We start from the raw sequence: 27,022 nt of genomic DNA on the forward strand, positions 1-27,022 counted from the left end.
ACGGTTTTTTTAACCTGAGAGATGAAAGAGTGCATCCATCTACCCATATCTTCATTTCTCCACTTGTATTGCAGCTGATCAAGGTTTCCTGACTGGCGCCCACTAGAGCCCGCTTTTTCATTGCCCGAATTCGAGTAATGTGGAGGGACCCGAGCTATAGTGATGGTGTATGAGCATTTGGGCAAAGCATTCAAGACTTGGCGTATTCCGTGTGGATGATGTTCTTATACAGCACTGATATCCACATTATTGGGGTAAGGATACCTTAAACTGTTTATTGCCAGCCATTGTCCCACGGGAATCCTGTTCCTAAGTGACAATCTCGGAGTAAACACTTTTTGTAATCCGAGACTGGTCAGATACTTTTTTCTGGGGCAGGTTTAGGATGATTGATGCCCATATTGCTGCTGGCTCACCTAAAATGCCATGCATTCTATTGCATAAAACATGTGCCCGGAAATCCGGATTTTCCGCCACCCACGGTCATCGGACCGGTCCAACCGAATACTCTCGATAGATTATGAGTTTCTGAGTTGAATGAGCCAAAACAATCGATGGATAACTGACGGAGATTACTATCATTTCAATTTCGTGGGTACCCTGCCAGCATTCTACGGGTGTTATTTTTACTGGCCACAGTACGGTTAATAAAGGTGGCGCTATGAAATTCGTTATGGACACCGAAACCAGCCGAATCATTTTCTTTTTGACTATCTGCAAAGAACTGTCTGTCTCCGCTAACATGCCCAAACTTACTTGCAAACTTTTGTAGAATATATACGGAACAGAAAGATTCTCATGGCAGGGATGGGGACACTCACTTGCAAAGAGTTACACTCACTTGCTGTTTTCTCAGCTCAGATGCGTGCTATCAAAAAACGGTCTATGAAGGACTTTTAGCTTGTGGTTTTCTCTAACAGTTAGCTGGATAGAGTAGGGGTCGCACACGCATACCAAAGTCGTGACAGAGCTTTAAAAACGATTTTCCACGAGGTGAGTGTAATTTACATTCACCTCGTGGAAAGTCACCTTTACAGGACCCTCACAACTTCGGTACGCGTGTGCGACCCCAATTTTATTTGGCAAACTTTTAGACAAAACCAAAAGGGAAAAATCGTCCAGACACCATTCCTTGGTAGCACGCTTCTGAGCTGAGAAAACAGCAAATGAGTGTAACTCTGCAAGTGAGTGTTCCCATCCTTGACTTCATGGACAAATCAAAAACCATAGACACATTCCACGCACTTCTACACCGAGGTTTTCAAACTTTATAGAACGATATTTCCAGGCATTGTCGGTTTTGATTCTTTTTGTATCAAAATGAATCTACTCGAAATTTTGAAAACTGTTTCAAGAAAGTAGCAAATTTCTTGCCGTTCAGTCAACATTTTTCATTTTTTGCGATGGTGTCCCATTACGCTGTATTTCTTGATTTCTTTCGAAGTAAAAAAGCCCAACTCCCAATAAGAAAGCATAAAATGAATCTTCTCTTCAAATCTGATAGTTTGGTATATATCCTGGTTAGCATGGATTTAACAACATAACAAGTTTTGGGAGCAAAAGTTCGATTCTCTCGCAAAACGTAACGCGTGGAATGTATCCATAGAGGAAATATCGAGCGTTGAGAAGTTGTCGCAATTGGTGTTAACCGAAAATGGGCTTTCTTCCAGTGTCATATACCAGTAATACACACTCAATTTCAAGATTCTGTTCGAGCAGCTTTTTAAAGTTTTCCATGGCCAATGGATTTACAACCTTGCATCAGATAGAGGAACCGGAAGATGCGCAAAATTGTCTGTCAGAGCCTGTACACCAGCAAGTACCTCTAGACCCATTGTGTGGGTCGAGTTCATGCAACTTAACACGATCCGAAGGCAACGCTATTGAACCCGTTGAAGCTTCAGCAAGTGTGTTTTCACCTTGAATTGAAAACGCAAGAACGGTTGTTTGCTACAACCTGATCAGATCTTCTGGGCGCGCTGCGGAGCACCACGCTTCGGTAATGTCATTATTACTATTTATTAGTTACACTTTATTATTATTGCTGCATTCTATTTTTTTTAGTAAAGCCAATAACCATCTCAGTTTTCTCCGGAGGGATTTCGATACCCAGCTTGGGAGCCCAAGTATACAAATTAACCAATGTAACATGTAGTGATCCTTACAAATCGACTGCTGTTGATCCCTTTATAGATACACCACAGTCATCCGCAAGCTGTCTTTCCATGAGACAATAATCTACGCTCCCGATCAAAAATTTGGGGTCATCCCCTCAAAAACATGTCATTTTTTTAGGCCCATATCTCCGCCAAATTGCGTCCGATTTCAAAACCCTAGGTCTCATTTAAAAGATAATAAGTCAAAGAAACTTTGAACATGATTGAAAAGAAACTTTTTAAAAAAATTTTGTATGTAAACTTAACCCAAACTTGCCAAATTTTCTAAAAAAATGAATATTAACTTACGGCAGTGTCGTTGGAAATTGGGTCGACCAAATTTTAAGATGAGAGCGGTAATATAACCCATTTTCTATTAGCTTTCAACTACTTTTTACAGAACTTAGCTAAAAAATCTAGAAAAAAAAGTTATTAAGTAAATTAACTCTTCATGTCATCGACCAAAAGTTTGGGGTCACCCCTCAATATGATGTATCAGCCAAAAGTTTGGTGTCACTTTCGTAAAACGTGGAAAAGTGATTTGGTGATATCTTCGTCATCTATAGTTCGATTTTAATTCTTTTTGGCTCAATTCAAAGATAATTAACTAAATTTACGTTTGATGTCTTTAACTTAACGTATTTAGCGATTTTTGTATATAAAAATGTTATGTAAAGTTAACACATTTCACCACATTTCAAAAAATGAGGCAACTTTACGTTAAGTTTTAGTATGTAAATTTTAACAAATATGTGTGGTTCAATGTATATGCAGTAAGTATCATTCATTGTGTTTCAAATAAGCCTAGAAGAATTAATGAAGAATGAAAGATGACAAAGATATCAACAAATCACTTTTCCATGTTTTACGATAGTGACCCCACACTTTTGGCCGATACATCATATTGAGAGGTGACCCTAAACTTTTGGTCGATGACATGAAGAATTAATTTACCTAACTTTTTTTTTCTAGATTGTGTTACGTTTAAGTATTTAGCCTAGGAATATGAAGTCTAAATTCATGAATTTATACCCGAAATCTAGAAAACTCAATAAACATGTATATTGATAATTAAAATGCGCCACAAGGGAATACATGGTCTAGCTTGAACATGAGAAAAGAAAGAAAATTTGCCTGCAAATCGCTGGCACGTACCTTCGCCGTTGCCACACATACACCAATCAGACACTATTTCCGCTGGCATCAGAACATCTATAGGTCCTCGTCGTAGGCGGTCACATAGTGTCCGAAACAGCAGAAAGCCCGTTTTACAAGTGGTGAGACGCTGAAAACCCATTCGGCAAGATTCGTAAGTTGAACATGATTCGCAGCAGAATTGCGCATAACACGAACCCTGAAAACTTCCGCAGATCCCTTCCGACCGATCAAGACCGTTCAACAACGTGCTCGACGAGGGACGGGCTTCGCTGGATCTCTAGTCCTCAGACGAAACCTACAGACAGGACGCACGTCCACGCTGTCCGCGGTACCATCATCGGCACGGTGGTGTATCGAGGCTAGACGCCGAGGCTAGGGCGGGCCAACCTACAGTAACGATAACAGATCTTCGAGGGCAGAAAACCTGTCTAACACTGCTCGAATCTCAGCATTACCGGGAAGCTCCAACAATTGCACGTTTCCGATCGACATAGGAAAGAACGAAGGCGAGGTCCAGGATAGAACGATCACCCTACACGGGAACTCACTGGCACCCCATATTGACACCAAGCAGTCGCGGCAAGAGCGAGAATCGTGTACGCCCCAGCAATCGTGTATATGCAGATCCACACACACACAACGAACGAAGCCTTCCTACTGTAGGAGGGCTTTGTTTGCAGGCGTCGGTTCGGTAGTGCATCACGAGAGTGAGGTGTGTAGTGTCGCCGGGATCCACGATACAGCGCGGTGTTCGAGAAATTAACCGTCGTCGTGTGGGGACGGAGAAAAACACGACGCCGGCAGTGGTTGCTGAGACGTGAGAGTGCATTCGCGAGATTGTGGGTCGTGTGATGACCGTGAGCCAGGTCGATACGGAGGAATAGTGGTGTGAGTGAGCGCCGAATACAGCTTCAACTTCAGCCGTGGTGTTGCATGGTGGTGAGTGACGCGGCAGACGGCGAGTGGCGATGCATGCGAGCGACGGTGCGGCAAGCCGAGAGAGCGACATGCAGTTGCAGTAGAGGATTAAGTAAACAAACGGGCCCGTGAGTAAAAACCCATTATGCATTTATTGTAAAGCGATGCGCATTTGTACTAGGAGGCGCAGTAGGGAAAACAGGCTAGAATAATATGTACGTAGGGGAAAATATATGCCAGACAATGTTTAGTATTTGTGGTTTTGTGTTTTGGGCTTTTGATCCGCTTTTGTTTTGAGCTGGTCGGCAATCGATTCGTGTCAATTCTACGATCGATTAAAATTCGTTATAATTGTATAGCTAAGTTCTGTAAATAGCAGTTGCAAGCTAATAGAAAATGGGTTATATTACCGCTCTCATCTTAAAATTCGGTCGACCCAATTTCCAGCGACACTGTCGTAAGTTTATATTCATTTTTTAGAAAATTTGGCAACTTTGGTTTAAGTTTACATACATATTTTTTGAAAAAGTTTCTTTTCAATCATGTTCAAAGTTTCTTTGACTTATTATCTTTTGAATGAGACCTAGGGTTTTGGAATCGGACGCAAATTGGCGAAGATATGGGCCTAAAAAAGTCATGTTTTTGAGGGGGTGACCCCAAACTTTTGATCGGGAGTGTATGTCTGTGACATAAAAATTGTAAGAAGGGAGCTGCAATACGAACCCTGGGGGAGGCACATATGTAGCGAATTCATGAAACTATCAAGCCGCCATGAGCAAACCATGAGTCAGGTCCCATAGCAAAACATATCTACTCCTCAAACAGCAAATTATACAAAAAAAAATGTTCAAAATTGGTTAAAACGGTAACTTTCTTGTAGGTTATTGGTTCCCTTATTAAGCATATAACTCTCATTTTCATCCTACTAAAATCTTATACTTTCTGGATACGACTGAGGTTATGTACTGTTACGGTTTGGCTTCGCAGTCTTAAGGGGAATGGAAAACACTAGTTTTTGATTATTCCCGACGTTTCGGTCCGTTTGGGACCCTTTTCGAGTTTAGCAAAACTATTTTTGATCAGAAAACCTTAAAGATTGAACCCTTGAAAAAGGTCCCAAACGGACCGAAACGTCGGGAATAATCAAAAACTAGTCATGATGATGATGATTAACCTGGGCTTGTTAGGGGAATATCTGTAAATAAAAGAAAATCGGGTTAAGTACGGTTCCTTTGAATTCCACTAAGAATTTGCATCCTTTGACAGATACGTATTTCGACCTCAACTGTAAGGTCGTCTTCAGTGTCTTGTACTTGACTCGAGTCAAGTACAAGACACTGAAGACGACCTTACAGTTGAGGTCGAAATACGTATCTGTCAAAGGATGCAAATTCTTAGTGGAATTCAAAGGAACCGTACTTAACCCGATTTTCTTTTATTTTCAAAAACTAGTGTTTTCCATTCCCCTTAAGACTGCGAAGCCAAACCGTAACATTAAAATCTAATAATTGAAGCACTGTTTGTTTTGTATCTTATTTTTGTATTTTTTGTTAGAAGTGAGCACGCATGAAATCAAAAAGAACGAAATCAATCGGTGCCGTAATCGCTTGTTTTCGGATAGGATGAATATGGGAGCGTGAGATTAGTTATGGCACTTGTACCCTAGTTTGTCGGAAAGAACATCGACACAAACTGAAACAAAAGCTTCCCAACATCCAAAACTACTGAACCCATTTGCTACTATTTTTACTCAAAGGCTGTGGAAACCAAACTATGTATCAGACAACATGCCACTCGATTCAACCCATTTATCCAGTCGAAAGAGAACAATCCTATCCAACAACTTCCGTAGGCAAGACAACATTGCGGTTGACTGGTAAGAATTCTTAACCGAAACGGATTTCCCAGGTTTCTGCATAGCTATCACCTTCACCTCTACAAACATTTTTGCTGTATAAGAGTTGAACAAATCACTCTTAAGCAAACTTCAGCTTTAGAAACTGTTGTTGAGCAACTTCTGTTTCTTGGGACTCATAGGAAACAATATTATTATCCAGGAATTAATTAAGCGCTTTTTCGCGACGTTAGAGAGGCTTTTTAGCAAATTGAGCTTGATTCGATCCATTCCTGGAACAGAACTGCTACATGGAAGGAGAACAAGTAAGAAATCCATTATCGGAAATGGCCTATCCTTATCGTCCCTATTCTCCGAAACATCAAAAATTATGCGCTCCACGGATTCGGAATCTGGACAAACTTTGTTTGCGAACTTGAGAATCCACCAATGAGAACTTTTGAGATCCTCTCGTTAACCGACGCTACGTTGCGTATTCTTCTCCCGACGTTCTCAAGATTTCTCATTGAAGTCTCGTGCGACAAACTCTCGTCAAAGTGACGCCAGTAACCGCTTTTCTTCACCTTGACCAAGTTTATAAACTTATGTTCAAGGGAAGCATACCGCTCGTAGTTGTCGACCGAACTGCGTTTCAGAAACTCTTTAAACACAGCGGATTTCTCGCGATGAATTTCTGTACGCTTGTTGTCCCACCACGAATTTGGGGATACCCTACGAATCGATGCACCTGCCGCGGTGGTAAACCCACGAGTATTTAGCAAGACTAAGCTGTGGTTGGCGGGTTCAAATTCCGGTAGGTCCAGGAAATTTTCGTTATGGATATTTCCTTAACTTCCTCTTAAATAGAGTACTTTCTTGCCGCACGATATACGAATGCAAAATAGTTATTGACAGAGAAAGCTCTAAGCTTTCGTTACGCCAAGAAAAAGATGTCCTCAAAAGAATTCAAGGAGCGTTAAGCTTTGTGAATCCATGATTCATGTAATGTGGCCTACCAAATGTTTAATGTTTTTTATAAAGCAGCACAGTAACTGTCAACTCAATGTTTGATATTCTTCCGTTTCTTTTCTGTATGAAAAACATGCAACGACACCTAACACCTAACAAAATACATCGAATCGGATTGTGATCAAATTTAAAATTTACATCTTTGTGATACCAAAGTTCAAAATTATTCAAAGGATGTGATCGATCACAAACGTCTACTAAATCATGCCACATTAGATTGTCGATGTGTCATTTATTTAAGACAAGCTTCTACTTATGATTACTGCAACATTACACTTACTTTAAATTATCTACGAAAGCAATTTATTTAATAAATGTGTGAACGCTTTAACTTAGAACAAGGAATTTTCTTTCGTAGCAAGAAACGAACTTCCGAATTTAGTAGCTGTGTAGACAAAACGACTTTTAGCTTTATATTTTATTTTTTTTTCGTAAGAAAATGCAACTACATACAACAAACGGAACAACGCGATAACGGCACTTTGAACTGTAGATTGTACAGACTTTTTTTTCGTAATCAGGTAAATAAACTTTCGACAGAAAAACAAACAAACAAAACAATTTTACTTACATATATCACCATCCGTCCGGGGTTCAGTTCCGCGCCATCGAGGACTTCTCCTTGGCCGCCCAGCATTCGTCCCAAAAGTGCACCAGTCTTTGTTCCTTGTTCGAGCAGAAGTCTTTGAAATCGCGCAACATTCGCAGCTGGAACAATTCCTCCGAGTGGGTAATCGCCAGCGATTTCCACTTTTTGTTCGGTATCATATGATTCCAAGACCACAGAAAACCCGTCCTCCGGATGGCATCGCAGTCGTCTTTGGTCTTACTGCCCGTCACGTGCCGAGTGATGTACGCTTCGTGGGCCGCGAATGAGATGTTATGCTGCATCTGCGATTCGTACGAAGCCGAATAACGGTTGATAAAGTTGGTGGGTTTTTTCATTGTGCTTCCGCCGGAGGCCAACCTCTGGCGAGATTTTAATCCTTGGTTCGAGTTGGGAACTAGGATGAACATATTCCCCGTGCAATGAACATATTGATAATCTAACGACACCTGATTGGACCCAGTCTTTGTCTCAACGGCACATCGCATAAACCCAAACCTGGCTACGATAGCTTCCTGGAACAATAGCAATCGTTTTGGCCACGTGTCTTTTTTGAACTCTTCAAACAGAAAAGTACGCTTTTGCTTCAAGCATTCTATATCCAATGGAATGAAAATAGGACCTCGCAATGGATCGCTCTTTTCGGTGAAAGGTTCCGCCAGTGGATCTGCTGGTATAGAAACCAACTGGAATCCCTGAGCTCGCCGAGACCATATCTGAATCAAATCGCTTACTATCGGTCCCGATGCAGTGATCCACTGAACAACGATTTCAAATGCATGCCCGGGAATCATTTTCTGATGATACCGAGCATGGCCCCATTCTATCCGGTCAGACTTATTGTTCACGTCGATATCCAGGTGAGTCTGTTTGTAAAGCGGTTGATCAACGAACTCCTCATTGAAATCTATTGTTTCGCGAAGAAACGGTGGGACACCGACATCGATCGGGTCAATTGGTTTCTGCAAATCGGGATGTTGCACTTCCACCTCCATCCACTCGTTTTCAAAGGCCTCCAAATCTCCTAGTGGTGGCAGATAATCTCTAGATTCTTTGTTCTGCTGCATGATGTAGTAAAGGTAGAAGCCTGGAATGACTGGTTTGGAGTACTCTCCTGATGCATGGCAGATCATCCGATTCCTTTAAAAAGGTAAGTGGAAAAGCTTTGAATAATACATGTTATGGATAAACGGGTAAGGGTAGACCTAGTCAAGTAAAGATGTATGTTTGTACAAGCATAGCAATCTACGATACCGTAAAATGGGGTAACTTTGATAGTTTTTTAGCGAATTTTCTTATTATTTTTCCAAGTAACAGTATTTCCCCTACTTTTCTATTTTTAAAACAAGTACTGGGGTATCAGTTATCAATTGCAATTGAAAGATTTGATGATTTTAAATATTTTGGGTGACTTTGAGTTTTCCATATGAGCGAGATTCAGATTTTCATTTTGGGGCAACTTTGATAGTGTTCTGAAAAACACATCAAATCTTAAAAAATAATCACATATTGAAATCTTAGAAGTATGAACATGATGAGAGAAGCCCTGTAGAAGTAGAATATACCAGAGAGATTTTTTTATACAAAAACATTGATTTTTTTACTAAATTTTACATATAAAAATGAGTTTGTGGAGTACTGAGTTAAAAACACAGTAAATTTAGCTATCAAAATTCATTATCTTTGTAAAAATATATTTTTAACGGTACATCAACATATGATTGCATGCTATTCATGGTGAGTTTTCTTTTTTTATGTATTTTTTCAATGTTCTATTAACAAATTTTGAATAACACAGATTTATCTACATGAAATTACAAGGGCATTGCATACTTTTAGGCGTTTATTGGTGTATGGAGATTTATTACCAATTTACAAAATTGAGTCCAGTTTGCAAAAACGCACTTCGTTAAGAGATTCAAGGCCAGATTTTGAATCTACTATAATGGATCTACCGAGAATAAGAGGCCATTCATTGAAAAAATAGTTGAAACAGAGCTGTACAGCAGATTGTTTGAACGGTTTGACAAATGACAGAAATATCATCAATTTTTATTTTTAGCCCAAAAAGTTAAATATAAACTAGGTTTTAATGAAAATTTGTTTAAAATGGACTTTTATATGTATAGTTTTGATCTACGTTTGCCTTTTTCTAAACTGGTTAAAGGAATCATAGTTATAAGGTAAACTATACCATGCCTGCCGCACTATCAAAGTTACCCGCAATATCAAAGATTCCCCATTTTACGGTAGGTGTTTTTCCGAACATGCCAATGGAGAGCGAGTCATTTGGTATAAAATCATTTGGCAGTATCGAAATGCGCCCTTGTTTTATACCAAATGTTCATTATGCCAAGTGACCTTATCCTAAATAACGCAGGCCCGTGTCAACGTTTTATGAATTTACCAGTAGCCTTGAATGAATTGAAATTTACCAGAAAAGCGACAACAATGTACTTTACCTTCGCATATCTTCCAAAATCTCAATCGGATTGCATGGTCCCTCGATGTGCTCCTGCAACCACGTTATGGCATCGTACGAGACAAACGTACAGGATGGCATGCTTTGTGCCGGTCCCAGGAACCCCACACCATGAAGGGGATTTTTGAAAGCATCAAAAATTTCCTGAAGCGTGGCGGTCGGTTTTAACTGTTTGCTACTTTCTATACAGAAGTCATCGCTATCCTCCGGGAGTCCTTGTTCTGCCGCTGAATTGAGCGTTGAAAGCGGTATACCGTCCATGGTGTGCTTTCCACCCGTGGAACTGAGCTGACTAGCTGCAGCCTGGATGTTTGCTTTGTCCAGCACTTTCGATCCCGAGCGAGTGAGCATGCTGTTGAGAAAGATGAGTGAAACTATTAGACTTTTTTTCGGTTTTTATTATTAAGTTAAACATGCACATTACTTTTATGCGGCATCAAGCAAGGCGTTTGTATCTAATTTTAGTTACAATATACTATGTTGAACTAACCTGTTACCATTACTGATAATATTGCGATCGTTATGCAAGCAATTAGCACTACCATTTCCAATACCAATATAAAACATTTTATTCACAATGCCGTGCTGCAAAAAATAAGAATCAGGTGTTTCAAGCCAATTTTGTCAAAATAATAAAAACAAAACATGTACAAGAGTGTTCACAACATTTGCATAGAGAAGATATAAATAAAGTGTGAGTGACACAGTGAGAGAAAGACATGAATATAAGAAATAATTGAACATAATTACAAAACACACCTAGGACGAAAAGTAGATTGATAAAAATATAATGAAATTGATAAAGATTGACTATGAACTTTCTTTTAAAACAATAGAAATATGTCTTTACTTCTCATGGTTTTTCTTCTTAGGGCATCGATTGAAATATGCGCACTGTTTTGGTACCACTTACTTGGCCATTTAGCAGAAAATTTCTGTTCAGTAGATTTTTGTCGTATAATATAAGTCGTTCCAATATAAGTTAGAATATTTTTAAATGGCAGATCTAAAGCCGCTGTTCTTGAACTTCGTCGACTCATTTTGGGCCATCTCAGGCAAACCACCTCCCATTCCAACCGGGAAACTATGGTCCATACAAAACATTCGAAGATTATATTGACGGTGGAGTTCGACAGAACAACTCTTTCCCCTGAAAGTCTACGTTGTTTATAAACAAGCCCATATCTTATCAAACCCGTGGAGCAGTTATAATTTCATCGGGAGCATCCGCATACTCTCCGATATACTGAAGAATCGCGGGGTCGGCTTCGCAGCAATGCTGCGGGATGTGTGTAAGAAAAGATCTAAGGTGCGAACGTTTGCAAGTAATCATACAATCTACCCAGGCCCGGATTAAGGATTGTGAGGACCCGGGGCCCGAGCGGATATGGAGGCCCCTCGGAGAGATGAGCAAAATTTTGTTTCGTTATTTTCGAACAGTACTTGAGCAATATGAAAAATAAAGTTAATGTTAGCAACCAAAAAAGGGTTTTGTGGGGGGCCCTAAAATGCGGAGATCACCACAGCAGACGAAATCTCAAATCGACCGCGTTCTGATTGACGGACGGCACTTCTCCGACATCATCGACGTCAGGACCTATCGTGGCGCCAACATCGACTCCGACCACTATCTGGTGATGGTCAAACTGCGCCCAAAACTCTCCGTCATCCACAATAATGTACGGTACCGGCGATCGCCACGGTACAGCCTAAGGCAACTGAAACAACCGGATTTCGCCTCACCATACGCGCAGGATCCCGAGGCTGCGATGCCAGACGAGGGCGAGCTCGATGAGGCCCCTCTAGAGGACAGCCATAAACGACGCAGCCGAGAGCACCATCGGGTAGGTGGAACGGAATCGACGCGATGGAACGAATGGTTCGACGAAGAGTGCAGAACGGTTTTGGAGGAGAAGAACTCAGCGAGGGCGGTAATGCTGCAACGAGGGACCCGCCTCTTTCGGGAGAAAAAGCGCCGCCTGGAAGAAGCTGAGTGCGAAGAAATGGAACTGCTGTGCCGTTCCCAAGAAACACGGAAGTTCTATCAGAAGCTCGTGCCGCGAGCCGAAATATGCAGGGATGAAGGCAGAGGCCTCTTGACGGACGGACGTGAAGTGATCAAAAGGAGGAAGCAGCACTTCGATCAGCACCTGAATGGCGCGGAGAACGTAGGCACGGAAGACCACGGCAACGAAGGAAACGACGACGCCGGTGCAACGGAGGACGAAAATGAACCAACTCCCACGCTGAGGAAAGTTAAGGATGCCATTCACCAGCTCAACACCAACAAAGCAGCTGGCAAGGATGGTATCGCAGCTGAACTCATCAAGATGGGCTCAGAAAAGTTGGCCACCCGCCTGCATCGGCTCATAGTCAGGATCTGGGAAACCAAACAGCCACCGGAGGAGTGGAAGGAAGGGGTAATCTGCCCCATTCACAAGAAAGGCGACCATTTGGAATGTGAGAACTTCAGGGCGATCACTATTTTGAATACTGCCTACAAAGTGCTATCCGAGATCATCTTCCGTCGTCTGTCACATAAAACGAATGAGTTCGTGGGAAGTTATCAAGCTGAGGAATTCCACGGAGTCATGTCAGTCGATCCTGAGCGACCATTTCAAAAATATCTGAAACTTTGCACAGTTTTTCAATTTCATCTAAATCGTCATTTTTCGATATCAAACCTTCATATTCACTCACGACTAACTTTTCAGAAGGGTGTATGCTAAAACAGCTCAAAAATATTCTAAAAGCTGTACAGCAAAAACGGATTTTTCGATTGTTATGAATTTTTCAGCAAAGTTAGATAACTAAATGATGATTCCTTAGAAAATATACACTGTAAAAAAATTATTTTTTTACTTAAAAAAAATATGATTTTTGTCACAAAAACTCAAATATCTCAAAACCCTATCTTTTTACCAACGTTAATTTTTTAGGGGAAATGGCCCTTTATATCAGCTATCTACCATAAAATTTTGGTGATGGTAAACTGATAAACAAAAAAGTTATGACATTTCAAACATTTCACAATTTTTACATTTAGTAACAAAAAAATTTTTTTTTCTGTGTAAATTATTTTGAGAATTATTTTTTGATGCTGATTTTATTGTAAAGGCTACCGCCTGAATTAAACAAGTTGTTTTCATGATATTTTTGTTTGATTATTCATAATTTCTATAGTCTTAGACGCGATCCAGTGTTTTGATCAAAAATATTGAGAGTGTCATACTTTTTATTGTACGTGACTGGTGAAAAAATCCCTTGATAGTGTTGAAAAGCTGTTGATTATAAGAAAAATGTAATTAAACTTATTTTTAAGACAAAAGCTGTATAATAAAAGTTTTATATACGCGTATACGTCTAGTTTATCTTCAAAAAAATACCTCTTAGAGAACAGACTTTATGATCGGAAGAATGCGAGTAACTTCAACAACAACAAATGCATGAGAGTTACCTACCACGTGAAAATCCATCGCCCAGTTCACACTACCCCCACCTGGTGGAAATGTTTCACGAAATACTGTGATGTGCAATATCGTCATCAGAAGGCGCTAGTGTGAAACGTCAAACGCAAAGAAAAATGATGGGCACTCTTCTGGTTATGAAAGCCACAACCAAGATTCAAAATGATCGTTAAAGGTGTGGTCAATGAAAATTTCGTCAGTGTTACGTTTGTTTGTCTGTATACATACCATGACAATGCTCACGAAAAAGCAAAAAAAAAATACTACCGCTATGGATATTAAATAGTAAATTTTTTCTTCAGCCAAGCAAACAACACCAAACTAGTCAGTTAAAACTAATAAGTGATTTTGTTTATAACTCTCTCTTGTAGACTGTTTGATGAAAAAAAAAATGATCAAAGAGTTACGAAATCTCACCGAAAGCACCATAGATAATCTGAAAGAGACTGGTTATGCCCAAATTGAATCCAAATTTACGCATTTGCACGTCCTGCCGTCTAGACTTTGACAAACGAGCCATCTGTATATCATCGGTAAAGCAGGGCGTAGGAAGTTCGAAAACGACAACAACTGAGAAATTGCCAGAAGTGCTAAGTGCAGAGAGTCATGTCACCGTACCATCAGCGACATCAGTTTAAACAATTAATCACGCCCCTTTTCAAAAATGCTTTGATATATACTTCAACATCTATACCCATTTCAATATTTTTAACGTTGCAAAACACGCTTTCAACATTCATTTTGAAGAAGAGGGAAAACACTTGTCCTCAAATGTAACAGCAAATAATGAATAAACGACTAATGCGCGGAGGGCGTGATAAAATCGGAACATTACTGTACATATAATATACATAATACATAATAAAAACAGCTTGTTTTACTCACGCAAGGCCATTAACAATAAAATCAGCATCAAGCTGCGATTTCCGGCCGAAATAAAGGCAGGAACAAATCTCATTTTCTTCTTTTGTCACAGCGCTCGTTGACTCGTTAAGGGTGAGGATGATAAATAATAAATGTATTCGATGGAAAAATATCCAAACAATTAGGCAACATAGATAAACTCATCGGATTTATTAAGAAAGTTTCTGTGGAACTCGAATTACACCTTAAATTTGTTGATTTTCTTGAACATTTTATTTGTGCCCCCCTCAAAATGTTGAATTCCGACCAAAATTTTCCGAGGGGGCGGTGACATAAGAGAAAATCGAAATTTGTATTAGCCTAATTTACACTAAAAAAAAATTATTACTAAATGTGAAAATTGTGAAATGTTTGAATTGTCATAACTTTTTTGTTTATTAGTTTATCATCACCAAATTTTTATGGTAGATTGCTAATACAATGGACCGTTTTCCCTAAAAAAATTGCGTTGGTAAAAAGATAGGGTTTTGAAATATTTGAGTTTTTGTGACAAAAATGATATTTTTTAATGTTAAAAAAGATTTTTTTTCACAGTGTATATTTTCTTAGGAATCACCATTTAGTTATCTAACTTTGCTGAACAATAAAATCAGCATCAAACTGCGATTTCTGACCGAAATAATTTACACAGAAAAAAATATTTACCAAATGTGAAAATTGTGAAATGTTTGAAATGTTATAACTTTTTTGTTTATTAGTTTACCATCACCAAATTTTTATGGTAGATTGCTAATACAATGGACCGTCTTCCCTAAAAAAATTGCGTTGGTAAAAAGATAGGGTTTTGAGATATTTGAGTTTTTGTGACAAAAATGATATTTTTAATGTTAAAAAAGATGTTTTTTTCACAGTGTATATTTTCATAGGAATCACCATTTAGTTATCTAACTTTGCTGAAAAATTCATAGCAATCGAACGAACCATTTTGGCTGTACAGATTTTTGAATATTATTGAACCATTTTCACATACACCCTTTCGAAAAGTTAGTCGTGATTCAAAATAAAAATTTGATATCGAAAAATGGCGATTTAGATGGAACTGAAAAACTGTGCAAAGTTTCAGTTCAATAGAAAATCATGAATTAAAAAATTTCCTTAATTTTGATGCTGTTGCTTGGAATCGCTCAGCTGGTTTCATCGACGGCCGGTCGACAACCGTACAGCAAATTCTCCAGAAATGCCGTGAATACCAGGTCCCAACGCATCACATGTTTATCGACTTTAAGGCGGCATACGGCAGTATCGACCGCGCAGAGCTATGGAAAATCATGGACGAAAACGGCTTTCCTGGGAAGCTGACTAGACTGATTAAAGCAACGATGGACGGTGTGCGAAACTGCGTAAGAGTTTCGGGTGAACTATCCAGTTCATTCGAATCTCGCCGGGGACTTCGACAAGGTGATGGACTCTCATGCCTACTATTTAACAACGCTCTGGAAGGTGTGATGCGACGAGCCGGGCTCAACAGCCGGGGAACGGACATGGACATGGACATTATTGCCAGAACATTTGGAACGGTGGCAGAGCTGTACACCCGCTGAAACGCGAAGCTCCAAAGGTCGGACTGGTGGTGAATGCCTCCAAAACAAAGTACATGCTGGTAGGCGGAAACGAACACGACCGGATCCGTCTGGGTAGTAATGTTACGATAGACGGAGATACTTTCGAGGTGGTGGAGGAATTCGTCTACTTCGGATCCTAACTGACGGCTGACAACAACATGAGTCGTTAAATTCGAGGCGCATCATCAGATGAAGTCGGGCCTACTACGGGCTACAGAAGAAACAGCGGTCTAAAAAGATTCACCCACGCATCAAATGCACCATGTACCGGTGGTCCTGTACGGACACGAGACATGGACCATGCTCGAGGAAGACCTGCAAGCACTCGGAGTTTTTGAGCGACGCGTGCTAAGGACAATCTTCTGCGGTGTGCAGGAGAACGGTGTGTGGCGGAGAAGGATGAACCAACCCTGCAAAGCTAGTGTTTGCTACTGATCCGGTTGGCACAAGAAGGCGTGGAGCGCAGAGAGCACGATGAGCGGACCAGGTTGAGTGTGACCTGACGAGCATTGGGCGCGACCGAGGATGGAGAGCGGCAGCCACAAACCGAGTATTGTGGCGTGCTATTGTTGATTAGGTCTTGTCTTAAATGTGACTTTGAACAAATAAATGTATGTATGTATGTAATGTATGAAAAAAATAAGCTTAAAGTTGAATCTTTTGGTTAAAAGAATAGACTAAACATTTCCAAGTGCTTGTGTTTTTCAAAGTGTACGATTAAGAAAAAATATATTTATGTATAGGTACACAAACTATTCGCCATCTGAGAAAATCGTAGTAATACGACCCAAGGGGTCCAAATTATATTGGTTACTCTATCTTTAGAACATAAATCTGAATCTAACATCAACACAGTTTCCAATTTATATCAAATAACAAGCAACCATACGCTTTACACTGAAAATTACAACATGTTGTGATATGGAACAAATGCGAGTTCGATTCGCAATTGTACTAGTAAAACTAGTAACAGGTTACGTTTATAAAATTATAAGTACAATAAAGCTAAATTAATTATAAATTAAACGAAAATCAAATGCTTAAATGCAACCAAAAACCAAGCCAATAAGAGCAAGCACAGAAAGCTTTTCAGCCACAACCGAAAAAAAAACAAAGTCGTAAAATCATAAGAACCTTAATCGTGGTTTCTCCGGCAGCCGATTGCTGCCGACTCGTTCCCGGTACGGCTGGGTCTGCGAAACCTGCAGTAAAATATCACAGCGAGTGTTTAGTAACCGCATTTCTGTATGGAATTGAGCTAAATGGAGGTGCATAGCGAATCCAAAATGGCGGTGACTTAAATAATATCTATGTGAGGGAGGATCCTTTCACCTTTTGAAAATTATAACGAAAATCGGAACGGAATAATTGAGCCATGGTCTGGAAACCAATCGTATCAAACAAAAACCTTCACCAAAGAAACAAAAAAAACGATAAAAGCGACTACCACAGAAAAGCTTTGCAGTAGAGCCTGAGGGAGTTGAAACGGAAGAAACTATAAAGTAAAGCGAAGGAAATTGTATGAAATAAAAGGAAAGCAAAAGATAAATAAACGAAAACAAGCAGGACATAATGATGAGAGTTTACGGTTTGCACACCTGATTAGGTGGTGGTCGGGAGATTATGCTGGTGCTGTGTCGTCTTTTGGTCAGGTGGGATGGCGGGCCCTGAAAGAGATTTTATTGTGCGAACATGTTTGTAGCATCTGAAATAAACTATTTTGAGTGTACGGTGAACTGTATGAAGGGGAGTTGTTGCAGTTTTGATTAGAATAGTTGTTTAGATATAGAAGAAACATCTAAATTGCACATAAAATTAACACTGTTGCTACGATTCGTTTGGTGTAGGTCGCTGAAATTTGCTGCAAATAACTTCGGTTACCGTAACTCATTTTAGTATCACAAACAGGAATTTTGTGTGCTTGCTTCGGGCGGTACTTGAGCACGTTTGGTGTCAAATCTGCCAATATCTGTTGAAGCTGAGCGCTGGAAAGCGGGTTATGATTTCTTACCCTAGGTTTTTTACAGGGAACCTTTTTGATTTTGTTCAAATGTAACTCCACAAATTTGATGAACTCGTTGCAGATATGTTTGTCTGATGGAATTGGCTTGTTTTCTGTGTAGATATCACATCGTTTGGCTGTTCCTTCCATAATTTTCTTCATGGCTGGATCCTCTTTTGGAAGGAGATACATTCGATAACGCCAATATTTCATACTCTGAAAAGGTTATAATCACATACGTTATTATATTAGTATCTTCATCAACTTTCTATAAATCATACCTCAAGCAATTGGAAATCAGTATCACCACGTGTGCAAATGTATTGATCCATGTAGTTCCAGTTAAAGTTTTCCAACTTTTCGGTGGTGAAATTAACTCCTGACACCTCGTAGGTATCGTGCTGGGGAGCATGGAAGCGATACCGGTAGTCAACATTGATCGGTGGGTAAGGATGTCTGTAAATAGCTCGAAAGATCAAGGACAATTTGAAACACTTTACTATTACTTTAGAGCTTTTAGTAGAACTTGTTACTTCAGACTCTAGTTTAATTTAAAAACACTTCACTAATACTTTACTTTTGCAAAAGAAAATAAAAAATGAATAACTCTTTTAAAGAAAAACTAGAAAGGAGTCCTTTCTAGTTTTTCTTTAAAAGAGTTATTCATTTTTTATTTTCTTTTGCAAAAGTAAAGTATTAGTGAAGTGTTTTTAAATTAAACTAGAGTCTGAAGGAAAAAATTTGAAACATTTCAATGATTTTACAACGGACCTTGGCCGATATCTGGTAACGGTTATAATCGATCCACTCAGTGATATCTTATGAAAAATTCTACCAATGGATAACAGATACTCCTGGGATGGCTCTTGCGGTGCCCGAATTCTGAGTACACTCGACTGGAATGACGGCTGCAGCTGACCGCCACAACAAGGGGCTTGCTGTGGATTTGTCGATGTTTTCTCTGGTAGCACAATCAGTTGGAAGCCCTACGGATTCGAGCACATGAAAATAGTTTGATCTCAAATCAATTATACATTATCCCACCTGTGCTAACCGTTGCGATACCAATTCTCGGAAAACTTCTTCGGTCGATAATGGTTTCTTGTAAATGGCACGGTTCTGCGCGAATTCCGCGTTCACATCATCCGGCAGAAGAGTATAATCCGAAACAACGTAGTCGTTGTGAAGCGACCGTTTGTCCGGAAAATAATCGGTCGTAATTGGTAAACATGCCGGAATGGTTAATGATTTCCAATCGACACCTAGTTTTAGATATCGCCCAGAACACGAAACAGAATAATAAATAGTTATAATAAGTATTGTAGTTTTCCGTAAAAAAAATACCAAACATTACAAACAATAATACCCTAGATAACACTACTGTTATGAAAATGCTAACTTGTACGAAACTGATACAAAAATTGGTTGTACTAACATGCAATACAGGTATTCCAAAATACTTGTTAGATTCTACTGTATTAATTAGAATTCGATAAATATTATTACTACCTTTTTAGTAAACAACATAGTTGTTTAGATAGTTATACAATACGTTGATTACAAATATTAGTCACCAGGCAACGAAAAAGACATTAAAATTAATCACAAGAGTTAAGAAATTATTTGAAATTAAAAAAAAATCTCGTATGAATGAAATAATTAACAAGTATACGTTTTAGTTACTGTGAGTTCGTTAGGGTATAGTAATATGATAACACGATGGTGGCTGTGATGTAGAGATTACATTTTTCAAAAATTCAAATTAGAATTACATAGATGAAATGAACAGTGAATATGAAAACTAATGAATTGGATAAGCCCGAAAGTGTGAAAGTTATTCCATCATATCACAATGTATGCACTACAATTAACCCTTTGGGCCCAAATGAAAAATCTCTGTATAAAATCACCCACTCGATAAAAGTAAACTTTGTCTTTGACAAAGTTATTGCAAACCTACTCCTCTGAAAGGAAAAAAATCTGTGTTGTTGGGTTTGAGACATGTTTGACTTCCTAGAATACCCTGAACACCAACCAGTTTGGAAAATCAAAATAATATATACACAATATGAAAAAAATGTTCATATCTTGAGACGTTCAAGGTATTCAAACTGAGTCCTTCAAATTTACAGATGTAATTAACCTTCCTAATGCACGTTGGGAACAACTCGCACAATGCAAAAAATAAGGATAACAGATACGCGTATTTCGTCTACCACTTCCTCAGTGTCAGTGTCAGTGTCATGTGGATAACTGACACTGAGGAAGATTGCAAATGGTAGTCCAAATACGCGGATCGGTCAAAGGAAAAGCAAAAGAGGGCGGAATTTAAAGGTTTAAAACTGATTACCCTCATTCGAAGAGGATATTCTGCTTAGAGGGTTCGAAAAGTTGGTGCAAGGGTTAAGTTCGTTAAGCATCGAATTGTGACATTGCATAATCTGCTGCAATCCGAGAATCTCTTGGAAAGTCGAATGCGACCTTATGACATTATTAGGATAATGCAGGTGATTCACACCAACTTTGAGTTTCAAACCTCAGATCTTTTCTCGTAACAATAATCATACCCGAAATACAGAGTAACATTGCATAGTCATTTATAGTTACTGGTCCTACTTGGAGACTAATATGTAGATTAGGGCAGTTCAGATTTCAAACATGTTGTAAATTCAAAGCTCCCATATGTTCATTACAATCCTTCGTGCAAAACTAGAGTCCTGTCAAATTTTCAGCCATTTCGGTGGTGATTTAAGGCTTTTTACAGCATCATCAGCATCGGCAGCCATGTTGGATATGAGCCTCAAAATTTCAAAGTGATAATTCTCTGCCACCAAAGCGAATATTTGTATGAAAAACTATCATCCTATATGCTCACTCGCAGTGATTGCGATGATACTTTTTCTGCTGCATTGCTGCAGAATTGACAGTTTTTTATCACTTCAAAAATGCGAGGCAAACAATCATTGAAAAGCAAATAGTCAATGATTCGTTTGAAAACTTAGTGATGCAGTAAGACACCTTAATGGTGGCCCAAGAGCAAATAGGTTTGTATGGGAATTACTATGGAGAATTTTCAAAAAAAGTTCTCCACATTGTAGAGCATCCACACATGGATAAAGTCATAGGGTCAAAGCCAAATTGAATTCTTCAGGTCTCAATGATGAATGTTACCGAAGATCGGAACTTATTTCGACAATCGGCAAAAAAGATATTAAACAAATTCTCACTCGCATGCGCATCTTCCTACACGATGTCCTGCAAGGTGTACAAGAAGCTAACACGCATACTATGATTGCGTGTCAAGCGTGTCGGTCGAGCTGTGGTCTTCTGTTCAAGCATGCATGGATGAATATTAGGGTGTCCCAAAATAGAAAAAGTGTCAAAAAGTTAACTTGCTCACCCTTAGAATGATAGATCAGGGTCTTAGAAACAATAGTTCCATACATGGAAACTCAATCAAAAAATATTTATAGGTTGCACGTATCGATTTTATGAAAAATGGACGATTTTTGGTATTTTTACCAAAAAATGCTAATATGAGTTGAAAAATAAAAAGAAATAAAAGTCATCTATCAAAGTAAATCATAGTTCTAGGTCCCGCAAACAAAGTTTGGAGGGAGTTTAGGTCGACAAAGCTGATTTTATATATTTGGCAAAGGTTAACATATCAAGAAATCGCGATTTTTTTCACCAATTTTTTCAAAAATGCTCAATTTATAAGGATTTTGAATTTTTTCCTGTGATTTGCGTTTCCCTTATTTTATAGCAAATTTTGTGTAGATTAATTCGGCTGAAGACAGTTTTGAGCTATCTCTTTCATGAGCTGAGATATCGGTATGATAATGATTACACAATCAATGAAAAAATCGTGTTTTCTTACGTTAATCGATTGTTCACTAGTTTCCATGGTTACCATGCAATTAAAACAACACACGACGAATGTATGACATAATAGTACGTGCATTTGTACATTTTTGAAGAATGTCAGGAATTATTGGGTTGCTTTGATCATTACTGATTCATACTGCATGACAGCAACAATATGTAAAGGCTTTGAGAGTTAATCATTGTTTTATATCTATATACATATGCTGAACATAACTTTTCACACCCGCTTTGTGAACACGAGAAGAATTTTTTTTCTTAGATTTCATCTGTTGATCAGATAACAGTAGTAAGCTACCGATTCAAAACTTGTAATTTTGGTTGCAAATTATGTTTTAACAAGTAAGCTGCGCAGCAGAAAGATTTTAGCATTAACATTTCTTAGGTTAACACCTCTTGTAACATATTAGACCAGTTATATAAAAGTTATATTTATTTTTTTTAATAAAAGTAGAATCTAAACATCCTGATGCTTCCTAAAATCCAACCCTTGCTGCAAATATGTGCGCAAATGGTTTGTTTTCAAAATCAAATTATATAATAGATCTCAATATTATGTAAAGAATCTGCTTTAGTTAAAATTCGCGAAAAAAAAGATGAAAAAATATCCTAGTATTCGTAAAAACTCCTGCATTTACATCTCATTTCACTATTATGCTTCTGAACTGAGTTATGGATAAATGAGTCAAATGATTGCCAGGTGATCGAAAACACCCTTGCATTTTAGTAGTTTTCAATGTTAGAGCAGTAGTTCTGGTATAACTAGAAAGAACCTATATGTTAGCTTAACAAGAGTACCAACATCTATTTGAAAAGGTAAACATTGTTGAGCGATCTACACATCACTCAAAATATATCATAGAACTTCACGCATGGGATTTGATTGTCTGACTTGCGATCACTTATATTATTAAAATTTCACAACGAGCCAGTTCTTGAGTCTTTCTGTGAATCAGTAAGCACAATCAATGTAAAATTATCAAAGTAACCTAATTTTTTTCTGAAAATCTTCAAAAATGTGTACTTGCATAACATAACATGTCAAACACTTGTTATTTGCTTTTTTTTGCATGGTAACCATAGAAACTAATGAACAAAAACAAATAACATAAGAAAATCCGATTTTTTCATTGATTGTGTTATCATTATTATGCCGATAACTCAACTCATGAAGGAGATAGGTCAAAACTGTCTTCAGCCGAAATAATCTACACAAAATTGGCTATAAAATAAAGGAATTGCAAATCACAGGAAAAATTTCAAAATCCTTATAAATTGAGCATTTTTGAAAAATTTGGTGAAAAAAATCGCTATTTCTTGATATTTTAACCTTTGCCAAATATATAAAATCAGCTTTGCCGACCTAAGCTCCCTCCAAACTTTGTTTGCGGGACCCAGAACTATGATTTACTTTGATTGATGGCTTTTATTTCTTTTGTTTTTCAACTCATATTAGCATTTTTTTGGTAAAAATACCAAAAATCGTCCATTTTTCATAAAATTGATGCGTGCAACCTCTAAATATTTTTTGATTGAGTTTTCATGTGTGGAACTATTGTTTCTAAGACCCTAATCTATCATTCTAAGGGTGAGCAAGTTAACTTTTTGACACTTTTTCTATTTTGGGACACCCTAATGAATATTGATTAATAACTTTTGACTCGTGAGTCGAAATAAGTATCGGTCTTCGGCAACATTCATCATTGAGATCTGAAGAATTCAATTTGGCATTGACCCTATGACTTTATCCATGTGTGGATGCTCTACAACGTGGAGAACTTTTTTTGAAAATTCTCCATAGTAATTCCCATACAAACCTATTTTGCTCTTGGGCCACCATTAAATCACCACCAAAATGGCTGAAAATTTGACAGGACTCTAGTTTTGCACCAAGGATTGTAATGAACATATGGGAGCTCTGAGTTTTTAACATTTGTGAAGTCTGAACTGCCCTAATGTAGATATAAGTGTATATCTACATTCAAAGGCATCCAAACTATCCTGCAGTTAGGCTTTGAAATTTACGGCTGTCACGGTGATCCCCTAGGAATTGCAATAATAATTCTAATATGTATTTGGGATGTTGCAGACCAACCAAATTATTTCGAAGAGCAGAGTTTGTGATCTATAATCGTCACAGTAGTCATATACTTTTACAGAGTAACAATGTGTAACAGTTACCTATGACCCACTTGAAATTGCGCGAATCATTCCAACATTAATTCCAAGCAAACTACTCCGATGAGCAGAACATTAGATTAACAATCGTACTTATATCCGATATACAGAGTAACCTTGGATAATCAACTAACATTACAGGTATCAGTAGGTCGGCTCCAGAGGCACGTTCTCCTCCATTTGGGAAATTTGTGCCATAAGAGGACTTACTTCAAGACTGATATGAATTGTAACATATTTTTGGGAGCGTCGTCCAAACTGTCCAGGAGTTTAATCGTTGGCATCTATAGGCGTTATATGAGTGATTTTCGCTATGAACTGTAACATAACATATGCAACTATCATCTATGACCTCCTTGGGATTGTATGAACGATTCCAAAACTGTGCATGTAACAAACTATGAGGGCTTACCATCTCATTGGGTCGTATGAATAAAAAGTAGAGCACATTACTATTTGTAATACTGTTACAAAACTCAATTACAATCACTTTCTATTTGGTTCCTAACCACTTTTTCAATTCTTCGAATGAGTGTTATCAGTTTTATACCTTTTAATTCCGTCCTATGTTGCTTATCCTTGGACAGATACGCGTATTTCGACTACCACTTGTAATCTTTCTCAGTGTCAGTTATCCCAGATAACTGGATAACTGGCACTGAAGAAGATTACAAGTGGTAGTCGAAATACGCGTATCTGCCAAAGGATAAGCAACATAGGGCGGAATTAAAAGGTACAAAACTGATCATTCATTCGAAGAGGGTATTCTGCTTAGAGGATTCGAAAAGTCGGTACAAGATCACTTTTTGAACTCAAAGTTGGCCTCAAGTCTTTCTCAACCAATCTGAATTATTCGACCAAGTCTTAGGCAAAAATTCCTCATGACAAAGAGAACAAACCTGCCAATAATACCCAAAGTCACCCTATGTAGTGTTTACTTCTTTCAAACATGAATTTTTACTACATGTGTGTAGTAGAGAACTTTCAAATCAAATATTTTTCCCGTAATGCAAAAGGTTTTTACTGGAAGCTTGTGATTCCATGAAGACGTTGAAAATTCCTCCGGATGATTTTTCGTAAAGTAATAAAGAAGGAACAATAGGAGGGCTCAAATATCAAGCAGATGTTTCCGGCAAGCCAAAGATTCCGATAAGATGCTGCAAATTCCAAGGGAAACACGACTGAATCTGAAAATTGAAATCCATCATGAAATTCCTCAATTTCTACAGAGATTCCATAAGTGTTTTTTTTTTCTGGAACTTCTTTAGAAATAGCTCTTGGAAGCTAGCTCTTCCAGGATTTCTTACAAAATTCCTACCACATTTTCACGGCATTTTTCTTTGTATTTCTGCTTGTACTCCTCCCGGAGATTCTTTTGGATTCTTACCGGCTTTTTTTTCTTGAGAATATTCCACGATTTCAGAAATCCGACCGATTTCTCTTGCAGTTTTTCACGGGTATTCTACACAATTTCTTCCACAGGTTTTCCCGATATGGCTCCCTACGTTTCACTCAAGTGAAATTTTCTTAGGACTTCTTCCAAGATTTATCCCGAGACCTCCACAAGAGTTTCTTTCAGGATATTTCTCAGATGTTCTTATGGAAATTCTCCTAGAGTTTCTCTCAGGATTCCTCTTGAATGATTTTCCACGATTCCTTCTGGTGTTCCTCATAGGATTTCCCAAAGAAATCTTCCTGCACAAAGAGTTCTTCCCGGAATGTATTCCGAAGTAACTCCTGTGATTCTTTCAAAAAGTTTGCAAGGGCTTTCTTGTAGAGTTTGTCCCGGAATTTCTACAAGAGTTTCTTTAGCGATATTTCGTAAATTTTCGCGGATTTTCTCTTCAAGTTACATCTAAGATTTCTTCAGGATGGAAATTCTTCCGAAGCTCCTCTTAGAAGATTCCTTCCGGTGATGCTCCTTGTCTTTTTCTGAATTTATGCAGGACTTTCTTCCAAGATTTTTTCCCGGGGTTTCTTCCATGTTCCTAATGAGATTATTTTTAAGAGATTTTGCCAACATCAAACAAAGACAACTCCTGAAAACTCTGGAAGAAATTCTCTGAAGACTTCTGCAAAACAAATCACAAAATACCCGGGAAAAACTGTTGGAAAGTCATCAAATTTCTGATGATTACAAGGAAGCATATATTTTAAAAGAGTCTGTGTCATTTGGCATAAGGCCGTTTGGCATAAGGTCACTTGGCATAAAGTCATTTGGCATAACGGTCAGTTGGCATAATGGACACTTGGCATAATAAAGAAGGGTGCATTTCGGTTATGCCAAATGACCGTTATGCCAAATGTCTTTATGCCAAGTGACCTTATGCCAAACGACCTTATGTCAAATTACTTTATGCCAAATGTCCCGCTCCCATTTAAAAGGATCTCCGGAAGGAATCGAAGAAGCGAAAAGCTCTGGAAGAAATCCCGAGAAGTACTGGCTGGAAGAATTTTGTGAGAAATTTGTGAAAGAATTGCCGTAGAATTCCAAGCAAGAATCCCCAGCAGAATTGAAGAAAGAATCTTGAGAGAAATTTTTAGAAGAAATTTGGAACGTATTCAGGATAGATTTCCGTGGGGCTCTCCATTCATAGCATTTGAGAATTTTCACGATTTTTTTACCCTCCGTTAAAAAGGGAAACGATGGGAAGTGCGTATAGTGAGACGTCTGTTTGTTAGTGGTAATGGAGTATTTTCACAAAAATATACGCAGCCTCGTTCGCGAAAGTCGCAGTTTTCTCTCCCCTTATGGGAAACAATATTGCGACGTTTCCTCAAGCGCAGTTGTTCCTTTCAGAAATGATAGACCGCATACAC

The 27,022-nt window shown here is 38.5% G+C and overlaps 1 protein-coding gene across 5 annotated transcripts in view; it reads right to left on the bottom strand.

Moving 5' to 3' along the window:
- Nucleotides 1-5,815: 5,815 nt before the first annotated feature.
- The window catches only part of LOC115263171 (GATOR complex protein Iml1), a 35,872-nt gene continuing 14,665 nt past the window's right edge, over nucleotides 5,816-27,022 (bottom strand). For 2 of the 5 annotated variants that reach the window (XM_029866102.2, XM_029866101.2), the window contains 8 exons: nucleotides 19,184-19,401; nucleotides 18,911-19,125; nucleotides 18,421-18,595; nucleotides 18,149-18,355; nucleotides 17,736-17,804; nucleotides 10,675-10,769; nucleotides 10,165-10,536; nucleotides 5,816-8,842 (listed from right to left, as the gene is read on the bottom strand). In XM_029866102.2, the coding sequence (XP_029721962.2) occupies nucleotides 7,690-8,842; nucleotides 10,165-10,536; nucleotides 10,675-10,769; nucleotides 17,736-17,804; nucleotides 18,149-18,355; nucleotides 18,421-18,595; nucleotides 18,911-19,125; nucleotides 19,184-19,401 (2,504 nt within the window). In that variant the 3' untranslated portion in view covers nucleotides 5,816-7,689. Of the gene's footprint in view, nucleotides 8,843-10,164; nucleotides 10,537-10,674; nucleotides 10,770-17,271; nucleotides 17,340-17,735; nucleotides 17,805-18,148; nucleotides 18,356-18,420; nucleotides 18,596-18,910; nucleotides 19,126-19,183; nucleotides 19,402-27,022 lie in introns of all 5 variants that reach the window. The other 3 variants (XM_029866103.2, XM_029866104.2, XM_029866105.2) reach the window with 3 other exon arrangements.

Source organism: Aedes albopictus, chromosome 2 (genome assembly GCF_035046485.1).
Source record: "Aedes albopictus strain Foshan chromosome 2, AalbF5, whole genome shotgun sequence".
NCBI lineage: Eukaryota > Metazoa > Arthropoda > Insecta > Diptera > Culicidae > Aedes > Aedes albopictus.